Source organism: Microcebus murinus, chromosome 5 (assembly GCF_040939455.1).
Source record: "Microcebus murinus isolate Inina chromosome 5, M.murinus_Inina_mat1.0, whole genome shotgun sequence".
In the NCBI taxonomy this organism is placed as follows: Eukaryota; Metazoa; Chordata; class Mammalia; order Primates; family Cheirogaleidae; genus Microcebus; species Microcebus murinus.
The window spans coordinates 111,747,792-111,766,557 of NC_134108.1; the positions used below are offsets into that span (position 1 = coordinate 111,747,792).

The 18,766-nt window shown below is 53.9% G+C and overlaps 1 protein-coding gene across 2 annotated transcripts; it reads left to right on the plus strand.

Moving 5' to 3' along the window:
- Window positions 1-511: 511 nt before the first annotated feature.
- VARS1 (valyl-tRNA synthetase 1) lies at window positions 512-18,715 on the plus strand. Of its 2 annotated transcripts, XM_012740983.2 has the most exons (31): window positions 512-721; window positions 1,011-1,427; window positions 2,792-2,926; window positions 3,018-3,156; window positions 3,235-3,297; window positions 3,399-3,523; window positions 3,617-3,701; window positions 4,609-4,709; window positions 4,842-4,969; window positions 11,405-11,569; window positions 11,799-11,880; window positions 12,340-12,459; window positions 12,546-12,654; window positions 12,741-12,835; window positions 13,072-13,162; window positions 13,730-13,854; window positions 13,937-14,040; window positions 14,125-14,283; window positions 14,374-14,464; window positions 14,594-14,699; window positions 14,791-14,861; window positions 14,941-15,066; window positions 15,349-15,453; window positions 15,536-15,604; window positions 15,690-15,768; window positions 15,854-15,981; window positions 16,248-16,403; window positions 16,579-16,785; window positions 16,858-16,969; window positions 17,084-17,409; window positions 18,580-18,715. In XM_012740983.2, exons 2-31 carry the CDS (start codon window positions 1,041-1,043, stop codon window positions 18,646-18,648), a joined length of 3,858 nt encoding a protein of 1,285 aa, XP_012596437.1. In that variant the 5' UTR covers window positions 512-721; window positions 1,011-1,040; the 3' UTR covers window positions 18,649-18,715. The 2 variants fall into 2 exon arrangements, with proteins under 2 accessions (XP_012596437.1, XP_012596438.1); XM_012740984.2 differs by lacking the exon at window positions 3,235-3,297 and having other exon boundaries at window positions 513-721.
- Window positions 18,716-18,766: the final 51 nt, after the last annotated feature.

Below are 18,766 nucleotides of genomic sequence, written 5' to 3' on the forward strand. Positions count from 1 at the left end.
GTTATGTGGGGATTACTAAATTTCATTAACTCCAGCAAATAGGAGTTCCTGAACAAATGGGAATTCTCAGCTTTAAGGGACCTTAGAGACCATGTAGTGTGACTCTCTTCTTGTGTACGAAGAAAAGAGATTCAGGGAGGAAGCTGGACGCCCAGGGCCGTGGCAAATGGCCCTCTCCTTGGGTCTCCGTCACGCAGCTCCCGCCTTAGCTGCTTCGGACTACCAGCTGGGGACCGCCCTGGTCCCGGCCCGACCCTCCCGGCCAGTTCCCCCGCGGCCCGCTGGGCGCCGCCCTCGCCGCCCGGCCCGAGGACCCAGGCGAGGTGCCCTCGGCGGCGCCTGACGGGAGCGCGGTCCCCGGGGGCGTCCTCGAGGCGTCCTCCGGCCTGCGCTCGCGCCCTGCGCTGTCCTTCGTGAGCGCGGCGGGTGGCGGGCGGCGTGGCCGCGGGGCCGACGTCGGGCTGCGCAGCGCGCGTGCGTGCAGGCGGGGCGCGGCCGCCCCCGCCAGGACCCGTAGGCCCGGAAGCGTTCCCTGTCACAAAGGGGGGAACACGTGGGAGGCGACTTCCCGGGCCACGGTCTCTAGGAGCTAGAGTCATCCGGAGAGCCGCCCATCGTCGCCACCCGTCCGACTCCTCCGCCCCGCCGTCCGGCTGGTCCAGCCGCAGCCGGCGCCTGGCTGTGAGGTGGACTCCCGCCCGGGTCTGACCCTCTCCCGCCAGTACGTACACGCGGCTCGAACCCGCATCCTACCGGACGCCGACCCGCTCCTGCGAGTCTCCCACACTCTCCGACGCCCCGCGATCGTGGGCAGTCCCCCGTTCCCCTCTTCCCAGGTGCTCCCCACTGTCACTGCCACTCTAAGAGCTGGGCTCTCATTTCCTATAGCTTAGACCCTTAATCCTCGGGACTTGGGGCGCCTGCGGAGAACCTAGGCGAGAGGGCCCCTCTCTACTCAAATATAGGATCCCCTGGTTCCCTCAGTCTTCCCCATGTCTCTTTCTCCCTAGGTTTTCCACCTCGTTCAGATCCCCTCAACTATGTCCATCCTCTACGTCTCCCCTCACCCGGACGCCTTCCCCAGCCTCCGAGCCCTCATAGCCGCTCGCTATGGCGAGGCTGGGCAGGGTCCCGGATGGGGAGGAGCCCACCCTCGCATCTGTCTCCAGCCGCCCCCGACCAGCAGGACTCCCTTTCCCCCACCCCGTCTGCCAGCCCTGGAGCAAGGGCCGGGGGGGCTCTGGGTGTGGGGGGCCACGGCTGTGGCCCAGCTGCTGTGGCCCGCAGGCCTGGGGGGGCCTGGGGGTAGCCGGGCAGCTGTCCTCGTTCAACAGTGGGTCAGTTACGCCGACACGGAGCTAATACCAGCTGCCTGTGGGGCCACGCTGCCTGCTCTGGGACTTCGAAGTTCCACACACGACCCCCAGGTGAGAGCTGGCCGGAGAGAGGAAAGAAGCAAGGATTGGAATGGATAATGAGACAGGAAGGTAGCTTGTCACACATGGAAAAAGAGTGTTCAAATCCCAGATTGCCACCTGGTATGGTAACCTTTGGCACATTTCTTAAATTCTCTGAGCCTTGGTCTTCCTAGTCTATAAACACACAAGTTGATGCAATTAATACCTACCTCACTGAGTTAACGAGATTAAAAGATTTGCACAGAGGCCGGGCGCGGTGGCTCACGCCTGTAATCCTAGCTCTCTGGGAGGCCGAGGCGGGCGGATTACTCAAGTTCAGGAGTTCAAAACCAGCCTGAGCAAGAGCGAGACCCCGTCTCTACTATAAATAGAAAGAAATTAATTGGCCAACTGATATGTATATAAAAAATTAGCCGGGCATGGTGGCGCATGCCTGTAGTCCCAGCTACTCGGGAGGCTGAGGCAGGAGGATCGCTTGAGCCCAGGAGTTTGAGGTTGCTGTGAGCTAGGCTGATGCCACGGCACTCACTCTAGCCTGGGCAACAAAGCGAGACTCTGTCTCAAAAAAAAAAAAAAAAAAAAAAAAAAGAAAGATTTGCACAGAGCACATGGTCTATCTCTGAGTAAAAGTTTGATGAGTCTGAAATTGATTAGGATAGAGATTACTTTGAATTGTAGGAAAAGACTGGGTGAGGGAAGAGATGACACTTGCTGGGAGGAGATAAAGGAGGAATGAGATAAGGAAGGGCAGTGAGAGAGAGAACAGCACTAGATTGTAACTGGAAGTGCTTCAAGAGTACGAGCTGTGCCTGGTGTACTTACAACTCTGCCTCCTTGCACAGTGTTGAGCACATGGTGGAGACATAGTATTTCTTGAATGAATGAATGTGTGACAGACCCTGGCTCCCTCCCTCATATTCTGATTACCCTATCAAAAATAGTCCCTCTCTCCTGGAACTTCCTATTCCTCTCAGCCTACTTCATTTTTCTTCATAAGACTTCAGAAAATAGGGCAATGTATTATGTATTTGCTCACTTACTGTTCCTCCGCTAGAATGTAAACTCTTCTAGGTCAGGGCTCTGTTCATGTTGTCTCATTCCTTAGAAACGTGCTGAATAGATACTTGCCAATGCTCTGGACCTGGCATTACTGTGTTGCTTTGTGCTTACTATATTGCATCTGACATATAATAAGTGTTCAGTGGGGATTTATTGGGTGAATCAGAAGTATTTTTATTATGACCATTTGAGTGAAGAAGAAGCTGGCCTCAGAGGTGGTGATGTGCGGGAGTAGGAGTGGAGGGAGGCCAAATGGGTTGGGTGGGGATTGAGGTGGGCCAAGTGTTGTCTCATATCCTTCCCCTTCCTGCCAGGCTGTGCTGGGGGCCCTGGGCAGGGCCCTGATCCCCTTGGAGGAGTGGCTTCGGCTGCACACCTACCTGGCAGGGGAGGCCCCTACTCTGGCTGACCTGGCGGCTGTCACAGCCTTGCTGCTGCCTTTCCGATACGTGAGTCACTGGAGCCTGGGGAAGAAGAAGAGTGCCCCTCTCAGACATCTCTGTAGGGTGACTAAGGGTCATCATTTCTTTCCCATCCCAGGTCCTCGATCCACCTGCCCGCCAGATCTGGGGTAATGTAACTCGCTGGTTTCTCACGTGTGTCCGACAGCCAGAGTTCCGGGCCGTACTGGGAGAAGTGGTTCTATTCTCAGGGGCCAGGCCTCTCTCTCAACAATCAGGTTAGGAAGGGTAAGGAGTGGGAGGATGCGGGCTCCTGTGGGGCCTCCAATACAACTCGCTTTCTTTTTTCTCATAAGAATGTCAGAATCACTGGGACAGGGGCCTGGAGGAGGGGAGAGTAAGGTGGGAGGACCGCCTGGGTGAGTCCCTGGGCAACTGAAATAACCCGTCTAAAACCTGCTAGTACCATTCACAGAGGGTCCCCAGCAGGCTGAGTCTGAATTTCTGTGCCTCTGTTTAGGCTCTGAGGTCCCTGCAGCCCCGAAGACAGCTGCTCAGCTTAAGAAAGAGGCAAAGAAACGGGAAAAGCTAGAGAAATACCAACAGAAACAAAAGATCCAACAGCAGCAGCCACCTCCAGGGGAGGTGAGAGGCTAGGGCAGAGCTGAAAGGAAGGTGGATGCCGTGGTGGGGTGGCTAATGTCTTGGACCTATATCTTCTCCCTCCCTCCCAAACAGAAGAAACCAAAAGCAGAGAAGAGGGAAAAACGGGATCCTGGGGTCATTACCTATGACCTCCCAACCCCACCTGGGGAAAAGAAAGGTACTAGGAGGGGGAAGGGTCCTACCCTTCAGCTGCTCCTTCCAAGTTTTCACCCCTTCTTGCTCTGTTCTTGCTCCTACCGCTTTTTTTTTTTTTTTTTTTGAGACAGAGTCTCACTTTGTTGCCCAGGCTAGAGTGAGTGCCATGGCGTCAGCCTAGCTCTCAGCAACCTCAAACTCCGGGGCTCAAGCAATCCTGTTGCCTCAGCCTCCCAAGTAGCTGGGACTACAGGCATGTGCCACCATGCCCGGCTAATTTTTTCTATATATATTAGTTGGCCAATTAGTTTCTTTCTATTTATAGTAGAGACTGGGTCTTGCTCTTGCTCAGGCTGGTTTTGAACTCCTGACCTTGAGCAATCCGCCCACCTCGGCCTCCCAGAGTGCTAGGATTACAGGCATGAGCCACCATGCCCAGCTGCTCCCACTGCTTTTTTTTTTTTTCTTTTTGAGACAGAGTCTCACTTTGTTGACCAGGCATCAGCCTGGCTCACAGCAACCTCAAACTCCTGGGCTCAAGCGATCCTGCTGCCTCAGCCTCCCGAGTAGCTGGGACTACAGGCATGCGCCACCATGCCTGGCTAATTTTTTCTATATATATTAGTTGGCCAATTAATTTCTTTCTATTTATAATAGAGACAGGGTCTCGCTCTTGCTCAGGTTGGTTTCGAACTCCTGAGCTCAAACGATCCGCCCGCCTTCGCCTCCCAGAGTGCTAGGATTACAGGCGTGAGTCACCGCGCCCGGCCTGCTCCCACCACTTTGCTTGGTGACGGTTTGCAGAGTCCCTCAGGCCCTCCAATGCCTGTCTTGTGATGTGAGCCACAGGGCCCCTGATCCTTCTTTGCTGGCCTGTCTTCTTCACTGTTCCCAGCCTTGGTGCTGAGCCCTGCCCTCCTCTCCCCCAGATGTCAGTGGCACCATGCCCGACTCCTACAGCCCTCAGTATGTAGAGGCTGCCTGGTACCCTTGGTGGGAGCAGCAGGGCTTCTTCAAGCCAGAGTATGGGGTAAGTGCGCACTGCCGCCTGGCCCGGGGGTGGGGTTGGGGGAAAGGGCAGGGCTGAAGGAAACGTTGCCTGGGGAGGGGCTGGGAGAGGTGACATGAGGCCTTAGCACATGCCATCCTTCTCCACCATCAGCGTCCTAATGTATCAGCACCAAATCCCCGAGGTATCTTCATGATGTGCATCCCACCCCCCAACGTGACAGGCTCCCTGCACCTGGGCCACGCACTCACCAACGCCATCCAGGACGCCCTGACCCGATGGTGAGCTCCTGTCTGCAACTCAGACTGCTTCCTTCTGTCCTCTTTGGCACCCTCTTCCCCAACCTGCCCTTCAGCCTCCCTCCTTCTGGGTTGGCCCTCAGCTCTGCCCCCTAGTGGCGTTACACTTTCTCTCTGTTTCTGTCATTCCCATCTGATCTTTTTAGTGTCCTCTCCTAGTGACATAATCCCATCCAGCACCCCCCTTGAGACTCTCTTCTCTCATTTCTCTTTCTACTAAAAATAACATTATTCTTAATTTAACTAGAAATATGTGAATATATTCTTGTAAGAAATTTTAAGTTTCAAGTCTCCCTGACCCCCCCTACCTACTGCCTCCCAAGATTTAGCCATTATTATCACTTTGATGTGTATCTTTCCAGACCTTTCCTGTCTGTTTACTTACATGTATATGTACCCATAGAAATTTATAGTTTTACTTTTTATTCTATTTTCTACCATAAAGGGTTCATACCAAACATCTTTTTTTTTTTTTTTTTTTTTTTGAGACAGAGTCTCGCTTTGTTGTCCAGGCTAGAGTGAGTGCCGTGGCGTCAGCCTAGCTCACAGCAACCTCAAACTCCTGGGCTCCAGTGATCCTTCTGCCTCAGCCTCCCGAGTAGCTGGGACTACAGGCATGCGCCACCATGCCCGGCTAATTTTTATATATATATATCAGTTGGCCAATTAATTTCTTTCTATTTATAGTAGAGACGGGGTCTCGCTCTTGCTCAGGCTGGTTTTGAACTCCTGACCTTGAGCAATCCGCCCGCCTCGGCCTCCCAAGAGCTAGGATTACAGGCATGAGCCACAGCGCCCGGCCCATACCAAACATCTTATACTACAGCTTCCTTCTTAAACTTAACACTTTTAGAGGTCTTTCCTTGTCTTTGTGTATAGACTGCTTTCTTTTTAAATACCTCATAGTATTCTATAGTGTGGATATACCATAGTGGAGTCACTTTGTTATTAATGGTTGTTCCTAATTCTTTTCTGTGGAAACCTTGCTGGAAGGCGCATTCCTGTATATGTGTGCTCAAGCGTGTGTGGAAGGATTTCTCTGGTGTAGCTGCTAGGAAGTGAAACTGCTAGGTGGGCAGGGGCACACCTATATTAAGTACTCCCAGAAGCTGCCAAGTTGTCCTGTAAGCCTGCTCTCCTGTTCTATACCTCCATGAATTGCATGTGAGGATATTCATCTCACCATCCTTGCCAGCCCTGGACTTTATTGGTCTTCATTTTGCCAATTTAATGGGCAAAAAAAAAATGGTACTTCTCTTATTTCACTGTGTGTTTCTTTGATTACTATTGAGGGTGTGCCTCTTCTCATATGCTTCCTGGCCAGTCAGGTTTTCCCCGATGTAAATTAACTATATGTATCTTTTGCCCATTTTTTATTTTTTATTATTTATTTATTGTTTTTTTGAGACAGAGTCTCACTTTGTTGCCCAGGCTAGAGTGAGTGCCGTGGCGTCAGCCCAGCTCACAGCAACCTCAAACTCCTGGGCTCAAGCGATCCTCCTGCCTGAGCCTCCCAAGTAGCTGCGACTTACAAGCATGTGCCACCATGCCCGGCTAATTTTTTCTATATATATTAGTTGGCCAATTAATGTCTTTCTTTTTTTTTTTTTTTTTTTTTTTGAGACAGAGTCTCGCTTTGTTGCCCAGGCTAGAGTGAGTACCCTGGCGTCAGCCTCGCTCACAGCAACCTCAGACTCCTGGGCTCAAGCAATCCTCTTGCCTCAGCCTCCCAAGTAGCTGGGACTACAGGCATGGGCCACCATGCCTGGCTAATTTTTTCCATATATATTAGTTGGCTAATTAATTTCTTTCTATTTATAGTAGAGACAGGGTCTCGCTCTTGCTCAGGCTGGTTTTGAACTCCTGACCTTGAGCAATTCGCCTGCCTCGGCCTCCCAGAGTCCTAGGATTATAAACGTGAGCCTCCGCACCCGGCCTCATTTTTAATTGGTTTGTTGGAGATTCTTTACCTACCATGTTTTGTTTTTTTGTTATAAATGTTGTAAATGTTTTAGTTGTATTGTTATTGTGTGGTAGTTCTCCTATTATTGTAAATGTTTCTCTTATTTGCTTTCTTTTCACTGTTAATGTTTTTTTTGTTTTTTTTTTTTTGAGAGACAGAATCTTGCCTTGTTGCCCAGGCTAGAGTGAGTGCCATGGCGTCAGCCCAGCTCACAGCAACCTCAGACTCCTGGGCTCAAGCAATCCTCCTGCCTCACAGCCTTCTGAGTAGCTGGGACTACAAGCATGTACCACCATGCCTGGCTAATTTTTTCTATATATATTAGTTGGCCAATTAATTTCTTTCTATTTATAGTAGAGACGGGGTCTCGCTCTTGCTCAGGCTGGTTTCCAACTCCTGACCTCGAGCGATCTGCCCGCCTCAGCCTCCCAGAGTGCTAGGATTACAGGCATGAGCCACCACGCCCGGCCTAATGTTTTAATTAGTAACAACTACAGGTCTAATATTTTAGGTGACAGATTTTGTTTTAATTTTTTTTTTTTCTATTAAGAGACAGGGTCACCCAGGCAGAATGAGAGTACAGTGGCATGATCATAGTTCACTGTAGCCTCGAACTCCTGGGCTCAAGCTATCCTTCTGTTTCAGCCTCCCCAGTTCCTGGAACTACAGACATACCATGCCCAGCTAATTTTTTATATTTTTTTTGTAGAGATAGGGTCTCACTGTGTTGCCCAAGCTGGTCTCTAATTCCTGGCCTCAAGCCATCCTGCCAAAGTGTTGGGATTACAGGCATGAGCTACCACACCTAGTAGAGACAAATTTCCTTAAAATGTATTTTAAAACCACTTACAGGCTAGTGTGGTGGCTCATGACTGTCATCCTAGCACTCTGTTATACCGAGGCGGGCGGATTGCTCAAGCTCAGGAGTTCGAAACCAGCCTGAGCAAGGGCGAGACCCCGTCTCTACTATAAATAGAAAGAAATTAATTGGCCAACTAAAAATATATACAGAAAAAATTAGCCGGGCATAGTGGCGCATGCCTGTAGTCCCAGCTACTCGGGAAGCTCAGGCAGAAAGATTGCTTAAGCCCAGGATTGTGAGGTTGCTGTGAGCTAGGCTGACGCCACGGCACTCACTCTAGCCTGGGCAACAAAATGAGACTCTGTCTAAAAAAAAAAAAAAAAAAAAAAAAAACCACTTACATTTTTGGAAACTAGGGTTTATTTATTATATTTAAAATTTGAGAATTTTTGTAGTGTCCTACCAAATTAATTTGATCAAAAAATGTTTACTGGAACATGACTGTGGCGGCTCTGTTCTGGGCACTAGGGATACAATATGTAGCATTTTGCAAGTAACCAAGAGCTAGAAAAACAGTTATATTAAGTACACATAACATATAATAGCCAAGTTGTTTTAGTTTTTTTTTTTGAGACAGGTTCTCACTCTGTAACCCGGGCTAGCGTGCGGTGGCGTCAGCTTAGCTCACAGCAACCTCAAACTCCTGGGCTCAAGCAATCCTTCTGCCTCAGCCTCCTGAGTAGCTGGGACTACAGGCATGTGTCACCATGCTTGGCCTAGCCAAGTTGTTTACATGAGAACTGAATTAACACTGCTTATAAAAATCTTAAGGTAGGCCAGGCGTGGTGGCTCACGCCTGTAATCCTAGCACTCTGGGAGGCCGAGGCAGGCAGATTGCTCAAGGTCAGGAGTTCGAATTTGTCAGGAGACAAATTTCCTTAAAATGTATTTTAAAACCACTTACAGGCTGGGTGTGGTGGCTCATGACTGTCATCCTAGCACTCTGTTATACCGAGGCGGGTGGATTGCTCAAGCTCAGGAGTTCGAAACCAGCCTGAGCAAGAGTGAGACCCTGTCTCTACTAAAAATAGAAAGAAATTAATTGGTCAACTAATACATATAGAAAAAATTAGCCAGGCATGGTGGCGCATGCCTGTAGTCCCAGCTAATCGGGAGGCTGAGGCAGAAGGAACTCTTTTTTTTTTTTTTCCCCATCCTTTTTAAATCTATTTGTCTTTTTATTCAGGTGAAATATTAATATTAATTTACACAATATTAATAATCATTTTAAAGTATACAATGCAGTAGCAGTTAGTACTTTCACAAAACTGTACAACCACCAAAATTAAAAAAAATGTCCATTACCGCTGAAGAAAACTCTATGCCCATTAAACAGTCACTCCCCAAGTTTATCTTTCTCAGCCTCTGGCAACCACCCCAATTTGCTTTTTGTTTCTATGGATTTACCTTACTCTGTGGATATTTTGGGACTTATATAATATGTGACCTCTTATGTCTATTTTTTCCCCCTTGGCATGTTTTCATGGTTCATCCATGTTGTAGCATGTATCAGAAGGATCTCTTGAGCCCAGGAGTTTGAGGTTGCTGTGAGCTAGGGTGACACCATGGCACTCGCTCTAACCTGGGCAACAAAGTGAGACTCTGTCTCAATAAATAAATAAATAAATAAATAATTAAAATAAAAATCTTAAGTTAGAGGCCAGGAGCAGTGGCTCACGCTTGTAATACTAGCACTCTGGGAGGCCGAGGCGGAAGGATCACTCGAGGTCAGGAGTTCAAAACCAGCTTGAGCAAGAGCAAGACCCTGTCTCTCGTAAAAAAATAGAAAGAGGCCGGGCGCGGTGGCTCATGCCTGTAGTCCTAGCACTCTGGGAGGCCGAGGCAGGCGGATTACTCGAGGTCAGGAGTTCGAAACCAGCCTGAGCAAGAAGGAGACCCCGTCTCTACTATATAAATAGAAAGAAATTAATTGGCCAACTAATATATACAGAAAAAATTAGCCGGGCATGATGGCGCATGCCTGTATTCCCAGCTACTCGGGAGGCTGAGGCAGGAGGATTGCCTGAGCCCAGGAGTTTGAGGTTGCTGTGAGCTAGGCTGACGCCATGGCACTCACTCTAGCCTAGGCAACAACGTGAGACTCTGTCTCAAAAAAAAAAAAAAAAAATAGAAATCAATTGGCCAACTAAGATATATAGAAAAAATTAGCTGGGCATGGTGGCGCATGCCTATAGTCCTGGCTATTCAGGATGTTGAGGCAGGAGGATCGATTGAGCCCAGGAGTTTGAGGTTGCTGTGAGCTAGGCTGACACCATGGCACTCTAGCCTGGACAACAGAGTAAAAAAAAAAAATCTTAAGGTAGAAACTTTTTCCCATTGTCGGAAAGTCTGATTAATTGAATGGATTTACATCAATGTTTTAGAGTAAAAAGTGAAATGACAATGAGTTGTATGTATTATTTCCTTTTTTCTTTCTTTCTTTTTTTTTTTAAGACAGTCTTGCTCTGTCACCAGGGCTAGAGTGCCGTGGGATCACCCTAGTTCACAGCAACCTCAGACTCCTGGGCTAAAGCAATCCTTCTGCCTCAGCTTCTCGAGTAGCTGGAACTACAGATGCGCACCACCACACCTGGCTAATTTTTTCTATTTTTAGTACAGATGGGGTCTCACTCTTACTCAGGCTGGTCTGGAACTCCTGAGCTCAAGCCATCCTCCCCCCTTGGCCTCCTGGAGTGCTATGATTACAGGTGTGAGCCACCACGCCCCAGCCTGTTTCCTTTTTACTTTTTGAAGCAGAGAATTTTCAACAAATGTCTCTGACATTTTATTGATTTTTTTTTTAAGTTTATCTGAGCCCCAAGAGATACTTTTAGTGAAACAGGAATTTGATCTTAACTTCTTAATAAGATTTCTTATGCCTCACTTCTCTAATAGTAATACCTAACAGCATCATGGAATTCATAAAACATGTTTCTGTCCTCGTGGTATTGGTGTATAAGCCAGTTCCGTGAATATCTATTCTCTTCAAGGGAATAGAGTTGCTACAGTCTCTGTCCTTGAGGTCTGAACATAGTAGGATAAACAGACCTATGAAGTAATGAATATGTACTATGTTATGAGTCATTTAAAATAATGTAGCAATATAGTGTCACTGCGTTTTGTTTTTGGTTTTATTTGTTTAGACAGTCTCACTCTGTTGCCAGGGCTAGAGTGCTGTGGCGTCAGCCTACCTCACAGCAACCTCAAACTCCTGGGCTCAAGCCATCCTCCTGCCTCCCGAGTAGCTGGGACTACAGGCATGCGCCACCATGCCCAGCTAATTTTTTCTATATATATTAGTTGGCCAATTAATGTCTTTCTATTTTTAGTAGAGACGGGGTCTAACTCTTGCTCGGGCTGGTTTCGAACTCCTTACCTTGAGCGATCCTCCCACCTTGGCCTCCCCAAGTGCTAGGATTACAGGTGTGAGCCACTGCGCCCGGGCCGACTAGTTTTATAATCAACAGGTTCTAGCTCCACCTACTTCACTTCTTTCTGGAGAGTCCACTGACTCCCTGCAGAAGCCTCTGCTTCCTTTGGTGCCAGGCTCTGCCAGCTCGGTCACCCTCTGTCCTCCACACCCCTCCCGTAGGCACCGCATGCGAGGTGAGACCACCCTGTGGAACCCTGGCTGTGACCATGCGGGCATCGCCACCCAGGTGGTGGTGGAGAAGAAACTGTGGCGCGAGCAGGGGCTGAGCCGGCATCAGCTGGGCCGAGAGGCCTTTCTACAGGAGGTCTGGAAGTGGAAGGAGGAGTGAGTATGCAGCAGCCCTGCCTCCTGTCTCCTGTCCAGAAAATACCTCTTTCACCAGTGACCCCTAGCTATAGGGTCAGATCCCACTCAGAGAGGCGGAATGTCAGTTGGCTCCAGGCCTGGGTAAATTTCAGAGGGCTGAATGATTCCCACACTGCCCATCACCCACCCAACGCCTCCCTCCAGCCCAGGCCTGAGTGCTGACCCTGGCCTGTCTGTCCACTTCCAGGAAAGGTGACCGGATTTACCACCAGTTAAAGAAGCTTGGCAGCTCCTTGGACTGGGATCGAGCCTGTTTCACCATGGACCCTGTGCGTGGGGGAGGTCTGGGGCCTGGGCAGGAGGGGCAGACTCTTCCCCAGGAGCTGAGCCCACTCGCAGGACACCACCTAGGGCTCACCTGCACTCCCTACCCCACGCCATGGCCCTGTGTATTCCCCATCCCCGCTCTGGCGGCTCCAAACCCTCCAGGCAGTGTGTGACAGGCCCCCCTCCGGTGGGACCTGAACTCCCAGGATTCTCTGTCAGCACCTGTCCCCAGCTGAGCAACTTCCCTGCCATGTCCAGCATCTCGAAGCTTGTGTTGCCTGCCCCTGTGTTTCCATAGTCTCCTCTTCCCCTCAAGGAAAGTAATTCTCCCCTCAAAGGGGTCTGTGTGCTGGCCGATGGGACTCTGGACAGAACAGGCGTCATGGGGCCCTGCTGCCTCGGGTATCTGCCTGGCCCCGGGCACCAAGGCCCCTCTCTCTGACTTCCCCTGCTGCACCCAGAAACTCTCTGCGGCCGTGACCGAGGCTTTTGTCCGGCTTCACGAGGAAGGCGTCATCTACCGCAGTACCCGCCTCGTCAACTGGTCCTGCACCCTCAACTCCGCCATCTCTGACATTGAGGTGTGCCGCCACACTGACCTGTCTCCATCTCCATTCTACCCCCAGCCCTGGTCCCTGGGCCACTTTTCTAAGCACCCATCTTATAGGTGGACAAGAAGGAGCTAACAGGTCGCACGCTGCTCTCTGTGCCTGGCTACAAGGAGAAGGTGGAGTTTGGGGTCCTTGTGTCCTTTGCCTACAAGGTCCAAGGCTCAGGTGGGAGCCGGGGCACACAGGTCCTGGGCTGGGTTGGGGGCAGGGAGGGGCCAGGGCTGAGACCACGAGGCCTTCTGTCACCCCAGACAGCAACGAGGAGGTGGTGGTGGCAACAACTCGGATCGAGACAATGCTGGGAGATGTGGCTGTAGCTGTGCACCCTAAAGATCCCAGATACCAGGTTGGGGAAGAACACTGGCTGAAAAGGGCCCCCACACTTTAGGGGCTCGGGGTGGGTAGAGTCTGAGGCTACTGGCTGAGGAGAGGAAATTGGGTAGAAACTCATCTTCTGGCTCCTTTCCCAGCTCTGAGGGTGAAGGCATTGGGACCATTTGGGGGAGTTTGGTGTTGGGTCAGTCAGGACCCTGGAAAGGGGGGACTTGGGCTGAGCACTTCTGACGTCTCCCTGCACCCCAGCACCTGAAGGGGAAAAGCGTGGCCCACCCGTTCCTGCCTCGCAGCCTCCCCATTGTCTTTGATGAATTTGTGGACATGGAGTTTGGCACAGGTGAGCACAGGGCTGGCCCCTGGGGACAGCAGGGGACTGCCACCCCAGCCGCTTATCTTTGCTCTCAGAGAGAAAGAAAATAGGTTTCAGGCCAGGCGCTTGGCTCACGCCTGTAATCCTAGCACTCTAGGAAGCTGAGGAGGGTGGGTTGCTCAAGGTCAGGAGTTTGAAACCAGCCTGAGCAAGAGCGAGACCCCGTCTCTACTATAAATAGAAAGAAATTAATTGGCCAACTAAAAATATAGAAAAAAATTAGCCGGGCATGGTGCCACATGCCTGTGGTCCCAGCTACTTGGGAGGCTGAGGCAGCAGGATTGCTTGAGCCCAGGAGTTTGAGGTTGCTGTGAGCTAGGCTGATGCCACGGCACTCTAGCCTGGGTGATAGTGAGATCCTATCTCAAAAAAGAAAAAGAAAATAGGCTTCAGCCAAATAGGCAGGACTTGGGCTGGTTCTCAGGGTACCATATTAGGGAAGTAGGGCCAGGGTGGTCTGGAGCCACATCCTTCAGCAAGAGAGGTGAGTGTGGGGAGGAACTCTGCAAGTCCCTCGTGACCCCCACACCCCAGGTGCGGTGAAGATCACCCCAGCACACGACCAGAACGACTATGAGGTTGGGCAGCGGCACGGGCTGGAGGCTGTGAGCATCATGGACGCCCGTGGGGCTCTTGTCAACGTGCCCCCACCCTTCCTGGTGAGGCAGCTGGAGCGTGAGCCCAGATTGGGAGATGGGGAGCACCCAGGCATTGCCATCACGAGGCCTCTTTCGTACCCAGGGTCTGCCCAGGTTTGAGGCCAGGAAGGTGGTGCTGGCAGCATTGAAAGATCGGGGACTGTTTCGTGGCATCAAGGACAACCCCATGGTGGTGCCACTGTGCAAGTGAGGGTGGGGGCCAGGGAGGGTGGTGAGACAGGGGTGCTCCTCAAGGTGTTCACCACCTGACCCCCCCACGTGTCCCCCCAGCCGGTCTAAGGACGTGGTGGAGCCTCTGCTGCGGCCACAGTGGTACGTGCACTGTGGGGAGATGGCCCAGGCCGCCAGCGCCGCTGTCACCCGGGGTGACCTCTGCATCTTGCCTGAGGCCCATCGACGGACATGGCATGCCTGGATGGACAACATCCGGTGCGTAGGAGGGGCCTGGGCTAGGGGCGAATAAGGCACAGGCCGGGACCCCTCCAGGTCCTCCGTGATCACCTGCCCCCATATTTGCAGGGACTGGTGCATTTCCCGGCAGCTGTGGTGGGGCCATCGCATCCCAGCCTACTTCGTCACCGTCGATGACCCAGCAGTACCCCCTGGGGAGGTGAGAACATGGCCAGAGCTGGATGCTGGGACATCTAGGGGAGCGTGGGGGTTACTGGGTCCTTGGTGGGGGGAAGGGGAGGACAAGGCACACACGAGGCACCCCTCAGTGCTCATGCTACCATGGCAGGACCCTGACGAGCGTTACTGGGTGAGCGGACGCAACGAGGTGGAGGCCCGGGAGAAGGCAGCCAAGGAGTTTGGAGTGGCCCCTGACAAGATCAGTCTCCAGCAAGGCAAGGCGGGGCCTTAGGCATGGTGGGTGCAGAGCTGGGGCTCTTATGTTAGCTCCACCTCGTCTAACTTCTGACCTTTGGCCTCCCTCAGACGAGGACGTATTGGACACCTGGTTCTCCTCCGGCCTCTTCCCCTTCTCTATCTTGGGCTGGCCCAACCAGGTGTGCTCTGGGGCCAGGCCTGGGGGTGGGGCCGCGAAGGTGGGTGCTAGGCTCCCCTTCACACCTGGTCTGCCCCCAGTCAGAAGATCTGAGCGTGTTCTACCCGGGGACACTGCTGGAGACAGGCCACGACATCCTCTTCTTCTGGGTGGCCCGGATGGTCATGCTCGGCCTGAAGCTCACTGGCAGGCTGCCCTTCAGAGAGGTGCGAACACAGCGAAGCCCCCCACCATCCCCTCCACTTCCTGGGCGCCGACAGGCCAGCCCCGCTGCACTCTGTGACTCCCGTGCCCTGGCCCGGGGCTGTGTCTTCCTGGAGCTGGAGCGCTTCTGACTCATGTACAGGGGCCAACTGGCTTGTGTGGACACTGGGCGGGCCCTGAGGTTTAGAGTGGGGCAGGTCGAATACCGGGCCCTGGTTGAGGGGCACTGAGGCCAGGGAAGGAGGGGACTCGGCCTCATGGACCTTCCCCCACCTGCCTTGCAGGTCTACCTCCACGCCATCGTGCGGGACGCTCACGGCCGGAAGATGAGCAAGTCTCTAGGCAACGTCATCGACCCCCTGGATGTCATCCACGGAGTCTCCCTGCAGGTGGGGCCGGGCGCTAGGCCAGCCAGGAAGGGCTGTGGGGCCGTGGCCATGGCCACCTGACCACTCCCACCTCCGCCCTCAGGGCCTCCATGACCAGTTACTGAATAGCAACCTGGATCCCAGCGAGGTGGAAAAGGCCAAAGAAGGGCAGGTACTGAGGGTGGGACTGGGTAGAGTGTGAGGGAAAGGTCAGGCCGGGCTGAGGACATTCCCACTCTGCGTCCTCCTCCCTACAGAAGGCGGACTTCCCGGCGGGGATTCCTGAGTGTGGCACCGATGCTCTCCGGTTTGGGCTGTGCGCCTACACGTCCCAGGGTATGGCCCCCAAACCTCCCCTCTGCCCTGGCCTCTGGTAGGCGTGGGCTGACGGCAACAACGGTGCACTCCACTGCCCACCCAGGTCGTGACATCAACCTGGATGTGAACCGGATATTGGGTTACCGCCACTTCTGCAACAAGCTCTGGAATGCCACCAAGTTTGCTCTGCGCGGCCTTGGGAAGGGTTTCGTGCCCTCACCCACCTCCACGGTAAGGCCTGGTGGGCGGCAAGGTTGGCAGCACCCACACAGGCTGCCCCCACCCTGCGGGCCTCCATGCAGCTGGAGGGACAGATAGACACAGGCAAAGCCCAGGGCATTGGGGTCCTCCTCGAGGTGGCTGGGGCCTGTCCCTTGTCCCCCTGACACGGGGCACATGCTCGGTTGCTTTGGCCCCCATCAGACTCCTGGTGCGAACTCGCCCACAGTTCCCAGCGCCTCCCCAGGGCCCGCTGGCTGATGCCCCTCTCTCCCCAGCCTGGAGGCCGCGAGAGCCTGGTGGACCGCTGGATCCTCAGCCGGCTGACTGAAGCCGTGCGGCTCAGCAACCAAGGTTTCCAGGCCTACGACTTCCCAGCTGTCACCACTGCCCAGTACAGCTTCTGGCTCTATGAACTCTGTGACGTCTACTTGGTGAGAAGCAGGCGAGAGGAGGGGTCCGGGAGAGGATGGCCGGGCCCTGGGCCCCGCTTTGCCGGGCTTGGCCATGAGCCCTGAGCCAACCCGTCCCTTCCTGGCCCTCATGTGCTCACTGAGGGCTGAGGCTAGACTTCCAGTTCTGCCTGAGCCCTGTGCCTCCATGCCCTAGGAATGCCTGAAGCCTATACTGAATGGGGCAGACCAGGTGGCGGCCGAGTGTGCCCGCCAGACCCTCTACACCTGCCTGGACGTCGGCTTGCGGCTGCTGTCACCCTTCATGCCCTTCGTGACGGAGGAGCTGTTCCAGAGGCTGCCTCGGAGGACGCCCCAAGCTCCTGCTAGCCTCTGCGTTACTCCCTACCCGGAGCCCTCAGAGGTATGGGGTGCAGCCTAGAAGGGGGACTCTGCCTGCCCTCCTAGGCCCCTCACCCTGTCCTCCGTCCCACAGTGCTCCTGGAAGGACCCTGAGGCGGAAGCCGCCCTGGAGCTGGCACTAAGCATTGCTCGAGTCGTCCGCTCCCTGCGTGCCGACTACAACCTCACCCGGATCCGGCCCGACTGTGAGCCTCAGGCCCCCACGTCCACCCGTCCCACCATCCCCTCGGCCCACTCTGGGACCCAGTATCCGGCTGTGGCTGCCCAGTCTCCCACCTCACCGTCCTCCCTGCCCACAGGTTTCCTGGAAGTGGCTGATGAGGCCACAGGCACCCTGGCATCGGCTGTGTCAGGCTACGTGCACGCGCTGGCCAGCACGGGTGTGGTGGCTGTCCTGGCCCTGGGGGCTCCCGTGCCACAGGGCTGCGCTGTGGCCCTGGCCTCTGACCGCTGCTCCATCCACCTGCAGCTGCAGGGACTGGTGGACCCGGCCCGGGAGCTGGGCAAGCTGCAGGCCAAGAGAGGTGAGGCGCAGCGGCAGGCCCAGCGTCTGCGGGAACGGCGCGCCGCCTCCGGCTACCCGGTCAAGGTGCCCCTGGAAGTCCAGGAGGCAGACGAAGCAAAGGTGTGTGGTGCGAGGGGCATTTCCCACACCATCCGCCCCTCCATCAAACCCCTGGCTCACGCCTGTAATCCTAGCACTCTGGGAGGCTGAGCCGGGCGGATCGTTTGAGCTCAGGAGTTCAGGACCAGCCTGAGCAAGAGCGGCTCCCCGTCTCTACTAAAAATAAAAAAACTAGCCGGGCATGGTGGCGCATGCCTGTAGACCCAGCTACTCGGGAGGCTGAGGCAGAAGGATCATTGAGCCCAGGAGTTGGAGGTTGCTGTGAGCTAGGCTGATGCCAGGCACTCTAGCCCAGGCGACAAAATGAGACTCTGTCTCAAAAATAAAAACCCTGATCTGGAAGCTGGACCCTATACTGAGCCCTGCGGTGTCCATAGGGGAGCGTGGAGCCCAGGCCCCTCGAGCAGGGACCATGCAATGGCCTTCCCTCACTGCCCCCACCCCAAGATGGGACTAGCCAGGGATGGGGACACAGCCCAGACTCAGATGACAGGTTGGAGACAGAAGCCAACCTAGACCCAGGCATCCTGCCTCCTAGCCAGACCAGCTGTGCAGAACAGGGAAACCCACACGACGGTCAGGGGCCTTGGCTCTGGCGCTCCCTTCCCAGCCCACTGGGCTGGCCCTAGAAGACCCAGCTTGCCTCCTTGCGCCCTGCCCCGCAGGCCCCCAGCCTCCTGGGCTCCTCCAGGGAGGAGCAGTGTGGGGAGCTGCACAGACACAGGGAAACAGGCGTGGAGGCCCAGAGTAAGATTCTTGAGTGGACGTGGTTGCCCCAGTAGCCCTCGAGTAGTGTCATCTTCATTTTACACAGGAAAGCTGAGTGGCTTGCCCGGGGCCTGTGCTCTCCTTCCTGGTCAGGCACAAGGCAGGGCACTTGGGCTCTGAGGCCCCTTCTTTTTTAATGTTTGTTCTTTGTTTTTTTCTTATACATTCTTACAATGAAATTAAGGCCCTTTGTCCTTGGGGACTGACCACTCTGTGGAAGAGGGGGTATTGGTGGGAAGGTTGGTGAGAACTGAGGGCAGGGCCAGCCAAGCACACATTCTCCCAAATTCCGCCCTTCTCACAGGCCTCACCCGCCTTTCAAACTTTGCCATCCTGGGTGTTTCAGGGTCTCCTTGCTTGGGCCTGGGTCCTCACCCCCCACCCCTGGCCCCCCTGTTCCAGCTCCAGCAGACAGAAGCAGAGCTCAGGAAGGTGGACGAGGCCATTGCCCTGTTTCAGAAGATGCTGTGATTGCAGCCCTCATAGCCCCCAGCAGTCCACCATGGGGATGGCAGCAATAAAATATTTTGCCACAAAATCATGTCTGTCTGTAGTGGGGATGGGGAGGGGTGCAGAGGGCTGTGTTCCG

What these genes read in the sequence shown, in the direction of transcription:
- VARS1 (XM_012740983.2), top strand. Translation starts at nt 1,041, where the DNA reads ATGTCCATCCTCTACGTCTCCCCTCACCCGGACGCCTTCCCCAGCCTC. An exon ending in CCTGTTTCACCATGGACCCT is followed by an intron (nt 11,881 to 12,339) that starts GTGCGTGGGGGA and finishes TGCTGCACCCAG; the next exon opens with AAACTCTCTGCGGCCGTGAC. An exon ending in CACCCGGATCCGGCCCGACT is followed by an intron (nt 16,970 to 17,083) that starts GTGAGCCTCAGG and finishes CCCTGCCCACAG; the next exon opens with GTTTCCTGGAAGTGGCTGAT.